Genomic DNA, 13571 nt, shown 5'->3' with positions numbered 1-13571 from the left:
TGTTGGGTGCATATATATTTATAATTGTTATATCTTCTTCTTGGATTGATCCCTTGATCATTATGTAGTGTCCTTCCTTGTCTCTTGTAACGTTATTTTAAAGTCTATTTTATCTGATATGAGTATTGCTACTGCAGCTTTCTTTTGATTTCCATTTGCATGGTATATCTTTTTCCATCCCCTCACTTTCAGTCTGTATGTGTCCCTAGGTCTGAAGTGGGTCTCTTGTAGACAGCATGTGTATGGGTCTTGTTTTTGTATCCATTTAGCGAGCCTGTGTCTTTTGGTTGGAGCATTTAATCCATTCACATTTAAGGTAATTATCGATATGTATGTTCCTGTTAACATTTTCTTAATTGTTTTGGGTTTGTTTTTGTAGGTCCTTTTCTTCTCTGGTGTTTTGCACTTAGAGAAGTTCCTTTAGCATTTGTTGTAGAGCTGGTTTGGTGGTGCTGAATTCTTTTAGCTTTTGCTTGTCTGTAAAGCTTTTGATTTCTCCATCGAATCTGAATGAGATCATGCCGGGTAGAGTCATCTTGGTTGTAGCTTCTTCCCTTTCATGACGTTAAATATGTCATGCCACTCCCTCCGGCTTGTAGAGTTTCTGCTGAGAAGTCAGCTGTTAACCTTATGGGAGTTCCCTTGTATGTTATTTGTGGTTTTTCCCTTGTTGCTTTCAATAATTTTTCTTTGTCTTTAATTTTTTCCAATTTGATTACTCTGTGTCTCAGCATGTTTCTCCTTGGGTTATCCTGTATGGGACTCTCTGCACTTCCTGGACTTCGGTGGCTATTTCCTTTTTTCATGTTAGGGAAGTTTTCAACTATAATCTCTTCAAATGTTTTCTCTGGTCCTTTCTCTCTCTCTTCTCCCCCTGGGACCCCTGTAATGCAAATGTTGTTGCATTTAATGTTGTCCCAGGGGTCTCTTAGGCTGTCTTCATTTCTTTTCATTCTTTTTTCTTTATTCTGTTCCGCAGCAGTGAATTCCACCATTTTGTCTTCTAAGTCACTTATCCGTTCTTCTGCTTCAGTTATTCTGCTGTTGATTCCTTCTAGTATATTTTTCATTTCAGTTATTGTATCTTTCATTTCTGTTTGTTCTTTAATTCTTCTAGGTCTTTGTTAAACATTTCTTGCATCTTCTCGATCTTTGCCTCCATTCTTTATCTGAGGTCCTGGATCATCTTCACTATCATTATTCTGAATTCTTTTTCTGGAAGGTTGCCTATCTCCACTTCATTTTGTTGTTTTTCTTGGGTTTTATCTTGTTCCTTCATGTGATACATAGCCCTCTGCTTTTTCATCTTGTCTATCTTTCTATGAATGTGGTTTTTGTTCCACAGGCTGCAGGATTGGTTGTTTTTCTTGGGTTTTATCTTGTTCCTTCATCTGGTATGTAGCCCTCTGCCTTTTCATCTTGTCTTTCTTTCTGTGAATGTGGTGTTTGTTCCACAGGCTGAAGCATTGTAGTTCTTCTTGCTTCTGCTGTCTGCCCTCTCAATAATGCAGTTTTTAATTGCCATTTGCCACAAACTGATTATAGTTTTTAAATAGTTTTAGAATTGTGCCTATTGATTATTGTATTAGATTGAATGTGGAGAATTCTGGGTATTAGTGTTTTCTTATATTGATTTAATACTTTAATATTTTCTCTAAATCATTTTTCCTTTAAAAGTTTAAAAAGTAAATATTTTCAATTCATTTGCCAGTTTTAATAGATTCAGTTAAATGGCTGCTTCTAAATCTTAATGGCTTCCTGAATCTTAAGTGGCTGAGGTACTTGGAAGTAGATACTGCAGTTAGGAATCATTTGGTTTTCAACAGAAATTAGAAGTTTATACTTGTAGGATAGAAAGATCTGGGCCCTAGTAGAACTGTCTCTGCGTCTGTCCTGGGAAAGTCAGGAAAAGTGGAAATGCTGGTGTACTGGTAGTGCAAAAACGTTGCATTGGAACTCCAGGAAGTCTACAACAACTCATAATTACTCATCTGTTCTGGGATGGTTAAACTTGTTTATACAGATAAGTTCTTGTAAGCAGACAAAAAAATAATTCCGATTCCATTCTTCTCTGTGTAGGAAAGCTAGGTCAGAATTAGGTAACATTTTAGTGTTTCAGTAAGCATTAATATTTTGAAGAAAATAGTTACTTGATATTGAATATTTTGAAAGTTAATTATTGCATCAGTAGTTGGATTTTAAAGTAGGTTGGTGATATTTCCCTGATGGTAGGTCACTAGGTAGCATTTTTTCCAATTCATTAATGTTTACATTAAGAAGAAAGTTAATGTAAGAACAAATGTTGTAAATACTACTTGTACTAAAGAATAAAATTTTAGAAACCTAAATCAAGAGAGAGTTCAAGATGAAAAATTAAAAACTGACTTCCAAAAGCAAAAAGGTTTGTATTCAAATCATTTAATTTATGATATACACAACCTTTTATCACTTTTAGGTGAAAAACACACCTGCTTGCCAGCTGGTGTCACATTCTTAGAAGGATGCAAAGGATGAATTCTGAACCTCACAAAATGTGCTAATTTTTGTGCTCTGAGTTTAAAACATGGGTACTCCCTTTACTAATTCCAAATCTTTTATTCTGCTTTTTCTGTTTGCTTGTTATGTTCATTGGGAACACCCATTACTTCTACATTCTTGGTTCGGTTTGGTCAAAGGGGTTTTATGTTCTCTTACCATCCAGTATTTGTTGAACAACAATTTCATGCAGTATAAACTGTCCTTTCTTGTCAGTTTCATTTACTGCATATTTATATTTCACATAGTCCTGAGCTCAGTATGACCTAAATTAAGCACAGGAGCTGACAAGAAATCTCTGTCTTGGCAAGGTGGAATCTCCAGTCCATCCCACTGTAGGCAATACCCATTTACCTTGTCTTAGGCCCCCATAAGTTTTCTATTTTGATCACTTAGTGGTACAAATCTACCAGAAAGAAAAATAAACCATATTTACTAGTATACTTCAAGGAACCAAAACCTTTATATTGAATATTTGTACATAATTTTAATAATCAAGATCAAAAAGAAATGTACACAAGTGATCTACTTTAAAAAGGTAAATGTCTAGGAATCAGATACATTGTATATTTATGGTACATTGGACCTAGAAACATAGTGAAGATGACAAAATATAAGTTTATAATGCTGTCTCTGAAATTTTTTCTAAGCAATAGACAAGAAGTAAACAATTGGAGTCAGAGTTGGAAGAGCTGGGTTCAGGTTTTGTTGCGATCCTGGGGAGACCAGTTAACCTCTCTGGGTGGTGGTTTCTTTACCTATAACATGATGAGATTAAAGAGGAAGATCTTTAAGGCTTCTTCTAGCTTTAAAAATTCTATGCTCGGGCTTCCCTGGTGGCGCAGTGGTTGAGAGTCCGCCTGCCAATGCAGGGGACGCGGGTTCGTGCCCCAGTCCGGGAAGATCCCACATGCCGCGGAGTGGCTGGGCCCGTGAGCCATGGCCGCTGAGCCTGCGCGTCCGGAGCCTGTGCTCCGCAACGGGGAGAGGCCACAACAGTGAGAGGCCCGTGTACTGCAAAAAAAAAAAAAAAAAAAATTCTATGCTCAATAAATGTTTGTTGCTTTGAACTTAATAATTGCTAATTAATAATTGCTTACTTCGGAGCTTATGATACACACTGCATATAAGAGTCTTTAGTCAACTGATCCACAAGTGAAAACAAGCTGAGCATTTACTGAATAAACTCCCAGTCACTGGCCCAGTAGGTTGTGATTTCACCTTCATGGCAGTTCTCTGGTGAATGTGTTTATATGAAGGAAACAAAGTATTCCATAACAAATTGATTTAACTCTATTAAGCAGAAACATCTGCTGACTATGTAGCATTTCTAGATTTTAGGCTGCTGTTTTTTCTTAAACCCTGAAAGAGTAAAAACATTTCAGGTTCCCATTAAGATATGAAGACTCAGAATCAGTCAGTGGGTACCAATGATCCTCTGCAGTGTGTGAGACGTGTTGCTAGATGTGCATCGGAATTAAAGTGTAAAACAGAGTGTTTATGTGTGTATGTATAAATAAAACACATAACATATGCATTTGGAAGAGATAAAATATAGAGGTGTTTTATACTGTTCAGTTATTTGCTCGGTCTTTATATTCATGAAGTATACATTTGGTTGTGATTTAACATATTTATCAGTGGAAACAAGGGCTAGAATTATGCAATGAAGAGAGATCATCTAGGAAAACATCAAGTGTTCTATTGTATTTAATATTTCACAGCCTGAGAGCACTTCTGACTCATTTTGAATGATACTTCCTGGAAGATTCTGGACAGGCTCTGTACCCTACATTCTTCATATAGTAGAGTGCAATCTGAAATAATAGAAAGAATAGAAAAAGCATCTTGAAGGGTTTGAATTCTTAAGTCATTTAAAACTCCCCCCCTTTTTTTTCTATTTTTTCCCCTATTTTCCCCCTATTTTTTACTAAAATAGAATTTTGATAAAGTACACATACCATAAAATTTGCCATCTTAACTGTTTTTAAGTATACAGTTCAGTGGTATTAAATACATTCACATTGTTATGTAGTTATCACCACTGTCCATCCCCACAACTCTTTTCATTTTGTATAATTGAAACCTTACACCTACTGAGCAATAACTTTCCACTCTCCCCTCACCCCAGCCCTTGGCAACTAATCACCATTATCTTTCTGTCTTGATGATTTTGGCCACCCTAAGTACCTCATATAAATGGACTCATACAGTATTGGTCTTTTTGTGACTGGCTTGTTTCACTTAGCATGATGTTTTCAAGGTTCATCCATGATGTAGCGTATTGCAGAATTTCCTTTTAATATAAAAAATTAGGTTCTTGAACTCTTGCAAGTATTTGCTTTTGTTAATTAAAATTTTTAAATAGAAAGCATTTAAATGAAATTTTTTTTAGTTTTCTAGTTAAGTCAATTTGTAGAATGTTCTATTTCAGGGCTTTTTACTAAAGACATTTATTGGGGTTGGTAATTTATTATCGGTTAAATTAGGCAGGCTATAATGATCATTTATCATAACTGTACATTGTATGTGATGCTTTAGAATTCCCTTTTAGAAGAAGCTAAATATTTTTAATTAAGTAAATAAATATCTAACTTCTAGCTTTTTTTCTTGCTTAATTTTGGTTTTCTAAGTTTCAATATGGAAATAATGGTGATTTGTCACTATTAAGAAACTGGCCTTCAGAATGTATGACTTGTTCTTCTTCCATTTCCTTATTATGGTTGTTGAGTCTTCTAGGCTGGAGCTAATCATCAGGCCAAACCCTTCTTTGGAATATGTTTTGGTGTATGGTCAGAGACAGGCTGAGCTGCTCATATGTTACTGTCGTTTGAAGGAGGCAGGTTAGACACTTACCTCTTAAATAGTATCCTGTTTAAAATCTGATAGTGATGAGTACAGATCACAGTTTGTATCTACCATATCCAGGAATGGAACAATTAGAATTTTCATCTGCTCTCCCTGTTGACAGTGTCCAGGATGCTGAAGTCAGGTATTTGGTTTTATTCTTTTAAAGTTTCGATGATTACAATACGAAAGAATTTTTGTAAGTGAATTTGCTCTTTCTTTATGAACACAGCTTATGAATTTATCAGTGGTTTTTATCATGTTGAACTGAAATTTGGTAAGTAATTGGGCTTGTTAAATTTTGGTTATCCAGTCTTTTGCCTAATTTTTTTTTTTAATTAATTTTTATTGGAGTATAGTTGCTTTACAATGTTGTGTTAGTTTCTACTGTACAGCAACAAAGTGCATCAGCTATATGTATACGTATATCGCCTCTTTTTCGGATTTCCTTCGCATTTAGGTCACCACAGAGTTCCCTGTGCTATACAGTAGGTTCTCATTAGTTATCTATTTTATACATAGTAGTGTATACATGTCAATCCCAATCTCCCAAATCATCCCACCCTCTCTTGCCTTATTTTGAAAGACACTGCAGTTACTTTGTCTTTAAAGTTCTTTATATATTTATCTGAAATTATTTTTTTATTGAAATTTTGGCCTTCATACCAGTATTTATTTAAATGTGTTGAATAATAATTCTCCAATCAAAATAAGTTTATTGGGCTTCCCTGGTGGCGCAGTGGTTGAGAGTCCGCCTGCCGATGCAGAGGACACGGGTTCGTGCCCCCGTCTGGGAGGATCCCACATGCCACGGAGCGGCTGGGCCCGTGAGCCATGGCCGCTGAGTCTGCGCATTCAGAGCCTGTGCTCCGCAACGGGAGAGGCCACAGCAGTGAGAGGCCCGTGTACTCCCCCCCAACAAAAAAAAGTTTATTATATGTGTTTAAGGAATTTGCATACATATATAAAATTATTTTTTAGTACCTATAGCTTGGCACACTAGTAGAAGTAGAAATGTTTATGGTTTTTTTTAACCTCAAATTAAAAGTAGGTATCAGGTTTTATGCAAAGACTATAGGTTGATAAATTTTAATTTTTTTGTCAACCACTTATGGATATCACATAATGTCATTCAGCTTTTTTTTTTTTTTTTTTTTTGTGGTACGCGGGCCTCTCACCGTTGTGGCCTCTCCCGCTGCGGAGCACAGGCTCCGGACACACAGGCTCAGCTGCCATGCTCACGGGTTCCCGGATGTGGGATCTTCCCGGACCGGGGCACGAACCCGCGTCCCCTGCATCGGCAGGCAGACTCTCAACCACTGCGCCACCAGGAAAGCCCCCATTCAGCTTTTTAGTTGTGTCATCAGTCAAGCCGAATTAATCTGCCATTTTAGTATGGTTTGAAATATTCAAATGGATAAATTGTTAACATTTCAGTAGCCATATTATAAATTGAAAATCACATGGAAATATAGGTCCTCAGGAATGCCAAGGAACCATCCTTAAATAATGTACGTACATCTTGTCAGAATAAGAAGAGTGAGGGGCTTCCCTGGTGGTGCAGTGGTTAAGAATCCACCTGCCAATGCAGGGGACACGGGTTTGAGCCTTGGTCTGGGAAGATCCCACAGGCTGCGGAGCAGCTGAGCCCATGTGCCACAGCTGCTGAGCCTGCGCTCTAGAGCCCGCGTGCCACAACTACTGAAGCCCACATGCCAAGAGCCCGTGCTCCGCAACAAGAGAAGCCACAGTAATGAGAAGCCCCCGCACCACAGCAAAGAGTAGACCCCACTCGCCACAACTAGAGAAAGCCCGTGCGCAGCAATGAAGACCAAACGCAGCCAAAAATAAATTAATTAATTAAATAAATTTTTTAAAAAAAGAATGTTAAAAAAAAAAAAAGAAGAGTGAGATAGAGTATCAGAACTGTACTAAATATTTTTGTTAGTATATCATTCTAATGCTTTGGTTAGAGTTACATATTCCTAAGGAATGACAAATGGGGATTCAGGAATTGGTAAGATTTTAAATTTTTATTTATTTTGACCCAAAACATTTGATCGATGGAATACTCTTCAGCAATAAAAACGAATTAACTATTGATACACACAACTTTAATACAGCTCAAGTAAACTATGCTGAGTTAATAAAGCAAATCTCAAAAGGTTACTTACTGTATGATTCCATGTCTATAACATTCCTGAAATGATAAAATTATGGAGATTGGGAAAAGAGTAGTGGTTGCCAGGGGTTAGGGATTGGCTTGGGTGGTGGGAGGTGGCTGTAGCTATAAAAAGTTGTACAAGGAATCCTTCTGATGGAACTGTTTTGTATCTTGATTCGAGTGGTGATTACATGAGTCTACACACACACACACAGATGAGTGCATGTAAAACTGGTGAAATCTGGTTGGTGGATTGTGTCAATGTCAGTTTCCTGGTTGTGATATTGTGATATTGTACTATGTTTATGCAAGATGTTCCCACTGGGGGGAAACTGGGCGAAGAGTGTAGGGAATCTCTCTGTATTATTTCTTACTACTGCATGTGAATCTACAATTATCTCAACATAAAAAGTTGAATTTAAAAAATTCTCTCAGTGACATACCTTTTCTTACATCATAGGTATTGTCTGTTCTAGATACAAGTACGCTTTATAATGAGCAGTGATACTACTTTATGGAATACAAATTCTCTAAACTTTATTGTTCAAAAGAAGATACTGGATCCTGAAACATGCTCAGTTTGTGTCTCTGCCACCGTTCCCTCTATGCTTCTTCCCAAAGCAGTATACCTAAGAGTAAAATAAAACAGGAAGTGGTGGTGGCGGCATCAAGGAAGAGAAAGAATAAATGATAGCAGATCTTTGATTTAATGAAATCCTGCAGTAAGAAACTCAGGCTGAGGAAATGTTAATCATATTTAGATAGTGTATTTCTCCTTCAAGGATTCGTGTGTGTGTGTGTGTGTGTGTGTGTGTGTGTGTGTGTGTGTGGCTTTGCTGTGCCACGCAGCCTGAGGGATCTCAGTTCCCTGACCAGGGATTGAACCTGGGCCATGGCAGTGACAGCCCCTAATCCTAACCACTCGGCCACCAGGGAACTCCCTCAAGGATTCTTTTGGATATGGCTTCTTTTATTCAGTGTAATGTCTGAGAGATTCATCCATGTTTTTGTGTATATCAGTAATTTGTTCTTTTTATTACTGTCTGGCATTCCATTGTATCATTATACCACAGTTTGTTTATTCATTTTCTGTTAATGGACCTTTGGGCTTTTTTCAGTTTTTAGCTACAGACTGAGAAAATATTTGTAAATCACATATCTGATAAAGAACTTGTATTCAGAATAAATGAAGAACTTTTAAAATTCAATAATATGAAAATAACCCAATGAAGAAATGGGCAAAAGACTGACATGTCACTACAGAGGATATATGGATGGCATACACGCATATTTGTAACATCACTAGCCATTAGGGAATACAAATTAAAACCACATTGTATATGCCTCTTACAGTGGCTGAAATAAAAAATACTGGCGATACCAAGTGCTGTCAAGGATGTGGAGCAATTGGAGCTCTGATACATTGCGGCAGCTATTCTGCCCAACAGTTTGGTAATTTCTTATAAAGTTAGAGACCCTTAGCCAGTGACCCAGAGATCTTACTCCTAGATACTTGCCCTAGATAAAGGAAAACTTTATGCTCACACAAAAAACTGTACATGAATAATGTTTATAGTATATCAGTCTATAATTGCCTCAAACAAGGGACAACCCAAATATCCTTTAGTGGGTGAATGCATAAATAAAATGCAGTACATCCACACAATGAAATATAACTCGGAAAAAGGAACACTATTGAATATACAATTCAGTGGGTTTTAGTATATCGAGAATTATGTAACCATCACCACTATCTAATTCCAGAACATTTTCATCACTCCAAAAAGAAACCCCACACTCATTATTAGTTACTCCCCATTCCCTTCTCTCCTCAATCCCTGACAGCCACTAATCTACTTTCTGTCTCTATGGAATTGCCTTTTCTGGACATTTCAGATAAATTGAATCATAAAATATGTGGCTTTTTTTTCTTTCTATCTCTTTCACTTAATGTTTTCAGGGTTCATCCATATTGTAGCATGAGCCAATACTTAATTCCTTTAATGGCTGAATAATATTACATTATCTTAATATACCACATTTTGTTTATCTCTTCATCTGTTGCTTAATATTTGGATTGTTTCCACATTTTGGCTGGTATGAGTAATGCTACTTCAAACATTTGTGTATACATTTTGTGTGGACATGTTTTCAGTGTTGCGGATTATATATCTAGCAGTAGAATTTGCTGGGTCATATGGTAACTTTAACTTACTGAAGCATTATCAAATTGTTTTCCAGTGCAAATGCATCTTTTTCATTCCCTTCAGCAATGTTTGTGGCTTCCAATTTCTCTACGCCCTTCAAAATAACACTTGTTAGTGGGTTTTTTAAAATTACTATAGCCATCCTAGTGTGTGTGTGGTGGTATCTCATTGTGATTTTGATGTGCATTTCCCTTATGATTAATGATATTGAGCATCTTTTTATGCTCTTATTGGCCATTTGTATATCTTCTTTTGAGAAATATCTCTTCAGATCCTTTTCCCATTTCTTAATTGAGTTTTTTTTTATTATTGAGTTGTATAAGTTCTTCATGTTTTCTAGATACTAAACCTTTGTCTGGTATATGATTTTCAGACATTTTCTCCCATTCTGTGGGTTGTCTTTTCACCTTCTTGGTAATGTCATTTGAAGGACAAATGTTTTTTAATACTGATGAAGTCCAATTTATCTCTGGTTTTTGTTGCTTGTGCTTTTGTCATCATGTTTAAGAAATCATTGCTTAACCTACGGTCACAAAGATTTACACCTATATTTTCCTTTAAGAGTTTTACAGTTTTATGTTGTATATTTAGGTTTTGGATACGTTTTGAGTTAATTTTTGTATATGGTGCAAATAGGGGTTTAAATTCATTCTTTTGCACGTGAATATCCAGTTATCTTAACTCTGTTTGCTGAAAAAGAGTATTGTTTCCACATTAAATTATCTTGATACTCTTGTCAAAAATCAGTTAGCCATAGATATATGGGTTTCTTTCTGGCTTCCCCATTGTATTCCATTGGTCTATTTGTCTGTCCTCATGTCAGTACTACACAGTCTTAATTGCTACAGTTTTGTATTAAGTTTTGAAATTGTGATGTGAGTCCTACAGTTAGTTTCTCCTTCCTTTTCAAAATTGTTTTGACTATTCTGGGGACCTTCTATATACATAAGAATTTTAGGATCAGCTTGTCAATTTCTGTGAAAAAGCCAACTGGGATTTCGATAGGGAGTGCATTGACTCTGTATATCAGTTTGAGGAGTATCATCATCTCAACAATATCAAGTGTTCCGATTGATGTACGTGGGATGTCTTTACATTTGTTTAGACCTTCTTTAATCACTTTCAGCAGTTTTTGTTGTTATCAGTGTATAAGTCTTAACACTACTTTTGTTAAGTTCATTTCTAATTAGTCTATGATTTCTGGTACTGTAGTAAATGGAATTGTTTTCTTAATTTTATTTTTGGATTGTACATTGCTAGTTTATGGAAATACAACTGGTTTTTGCATATTGATCTTACATCCTGCAACTTTGCCAGATTTGTTTGTTAGCTCTAATTGTGTGTGTGTGTGTGTGTGTGTGTGTGTGTGTGTGTGTGTGTGTGTATGTATGTGTTCTTTAGGGATTTCTATATATAAGATCATGTCATCTGCAAATAAGGATAGTTTTACTTCTTCTTTTCCAGTTTGGAGGCCCCTTTTCTTGCCTGATTGCCTTGGCTAGAATGTCCAGTACCGTGCTAAATAAAACTCATGAGAGTGGACATCCTTTTCTTTCACCTCATCTTAGGAAGAAAGGTTACAGTCTTTTTTTTTTTGGCTGCGTTGTGTCTTTGTTGCTGCGCGCGGCCTTTGTCTAGTTGCGGCGAGCAGGGGCTACTCTTTGTTGCGGTGTGCGGGCTTCTCGTTGTGGTGCACGGGCTCTAGGCGCGCAGGCTTCAGTAGTTGCAACACGCAGGCTCAGTAGTTGTGGCTCACGGGCTCTAGAGCACAGGCTCAGTAGTTGAGGCGCATGGGCTTAGTTGCTCCGCGACACGTGGGATCTTCCCGAACCAGGGATTGAACCTGTGTCCCCTGCGTTGGCAGGCGGATTCTTAACCACTGTGCCACCAGGGAAGTCCCAAGGTTGCAGTCTTTAATGATTAAGTTTGATGGTAGCTGCAGGGTTTTCATAGCTGCCCTTTATCAGGTTGAAGAAGTTCTTTTCTTTACTTTTTAAAATTTTTATTGTAGTATAGTTGCTTTACGATGTTGTGTTAGTTTCTACTGTACAGCAAAGTGAGTCAGCTATACATACATATACACATATCCCCCCTTTTTTTTGATTTCCTTCCCATTTAGGTCACCACAGAGTGCTGAGTTCCCTGTGCTATACAGTAGGTTCTCATTAGTTATCTATTTTATACATAGTATCAATAGTGTATTTATGTCAATCCCAATCTCCAGTTCATCCCACCCCCTCTCCCCACTTGGTATCGTATGTTTGTTCTCTGTTTCTGCTTTGTAAATAAGATCGTCTATACCAGTTTTTTCAGATTCCACATATATGCATTAATATATGATATTTTTCTCTTTCTGACTTACTTCACTCTGCATGACAGTCTCTAGGTCCATCCACATCTCTACAAATGACCCAATTTCGTACCTTTTTATGGCTGAGTAATATTCCATTGTATATACGTACTCCATCTTCTTTATCCATTCATCTGTTGATGGGCATTTAGGTTGTTTCCATGTGAGGAAGTTCTTTTCTATCCCTAGTTTGAGGTCCCTTTCTAATCCTAGTTTGCAGAACCAAGGAAATAGAGGGCTGACTGCAGAGTTATACGTGGATTTTCGACTCTGTGGGGTTTGGTGCCCCAACACCCTCCTTTTTCAAGGGTCAACTATGTTATTATATATAATAGTAACACGCTCTCAAAAGTTAAAAGTATGCAAAAGGCCTCTCAGAAATGTCACTCTCACTAATATTCCTCCCAAAATTGGTAGGTAATAAACTTTGGATTTCTTTTTATTTATCATGCTTGGGAGTCATTGGAGTTTTTGATTCTGTGCTTGTGTTTAATTGGTTTATAAATTCTCAGCCCTTATCTTTTCATGTGTTGTCCTTGCTTTATTCTCTTTCTCCTCTCCTTCTGAACTCTAATAAGCATATGTTAGACTTTGGCACTGTGTTCCTCTCTTCTCATATCCTTTCTTTCGTATTTTCCATCCTTTTTTCTCTCCATGTTACATTCTGGAAGGTTTTTCCTGACCTACCTTCCAGTTCACTAATTCTCTTTTTGGTTGGGTCTGACCTGAATGTGTTCATCACAATTTTTTTTAACATCTTTATTGGAGTATAATTGCTTTACATTGTTGTGTTAGTTTCTGCTGTATAACAAAGTGAATCAGCTATACGTATACATGTATATCCATATCCCCTCCCTCTTGCGTCTCCCTCCCACCCTCCCTATCCCACCCCTCTAGGTGGTCACAACACACCGAGCTGATCTCTCTGTGCTATGCAGCTGCTTCCCACTAGCTATCTGTTTTTTGTTTTTTTTTTTTTAATTTTTTAATTTAATTTATTTTTATTTTTGGCTGCGTTGGGTCTTCATTGCTGTGCGCGGGCTTTCTCTAGTTGCCGCAAGCGGGGGTTACTCTTCGTTGCAGTGCGCAGGCTTCTCATTGTGTTGGCTTCTCTTGTTGGGAGCACAGGCTCTAGGTGCACAGGCTCAGTAGTTGTGGTGCATGGGCTTAGCTGCTCCACATCATGTGGGATCTTCCCGGACCAGGGCTCGAACCCGTGTCCCCTGCATTGGCAAGCAGATTCTTAACCACTGCGTCACCAGGGAAGCCCCTAGCTATCTATTTTACATTTGGTAGTGTATATATGTCATTGCCACTTTCTCACTTCTTCCCAGCTTACCCTTCCCCCTTCCCGTATCCTCAAGTCCATTCTCTACATCTGTGTCTTTATTCCTGTCCTGCCCCTAGGTTCTTCAGAACCATTTTTTTTTTTTTAGATTCCATATATATGTGTTAGCATACGGTATTT

At 37.4% G+C, this 13571-nt stretch overlaps 1 protein-coding gene across 3 annotated transcripts in view; it reads left to right on the top strand.

The window, feature by feature from the left end:
• NT5C2 (5'-nucleotidase, cytosolic II) overlaps positions 1-13571 on the top strand; it is a 106772-nt gene that overhangs the window by 31327 nt on the left and 61874 nt on the right. The window contains exon 1 of one of the 3 annotated variants that reach the window (XM_055080985.1): positions 5404-5527. The exons of the other annotated variants lie outside the window; for them this stretch is intronic. Coding sequence (XP_054936960.1) covers positions 5427-5527 — 101 coding nt within the window. The 5' untranslated portion in view covers positions 5404-5426. Of the gene's footprint in view, positions 1-5403; positions 5528-13571 lie in introns of those variants that run through there. 3 annotated transcript variants of the gene reach the window in all.

Source organism: Physeter macrocephalus, chromosome 20 (genome assembly GCF_002837175.3).
Source record: "Physeter macrocephalus isolate SW-GA chromosome 20, ASM283717v5, whole genome shotgun sequence".
NCBI classification, from domain to species: Eukaryota; Metazoa; Chordata; class Mammalia; order Artiodactyla; family Physeteridae; genus Physeter; species Physeter macrocephalus.
This window is presented reverse-complemented; position numbering and strand designations above follow the sequence as displayed.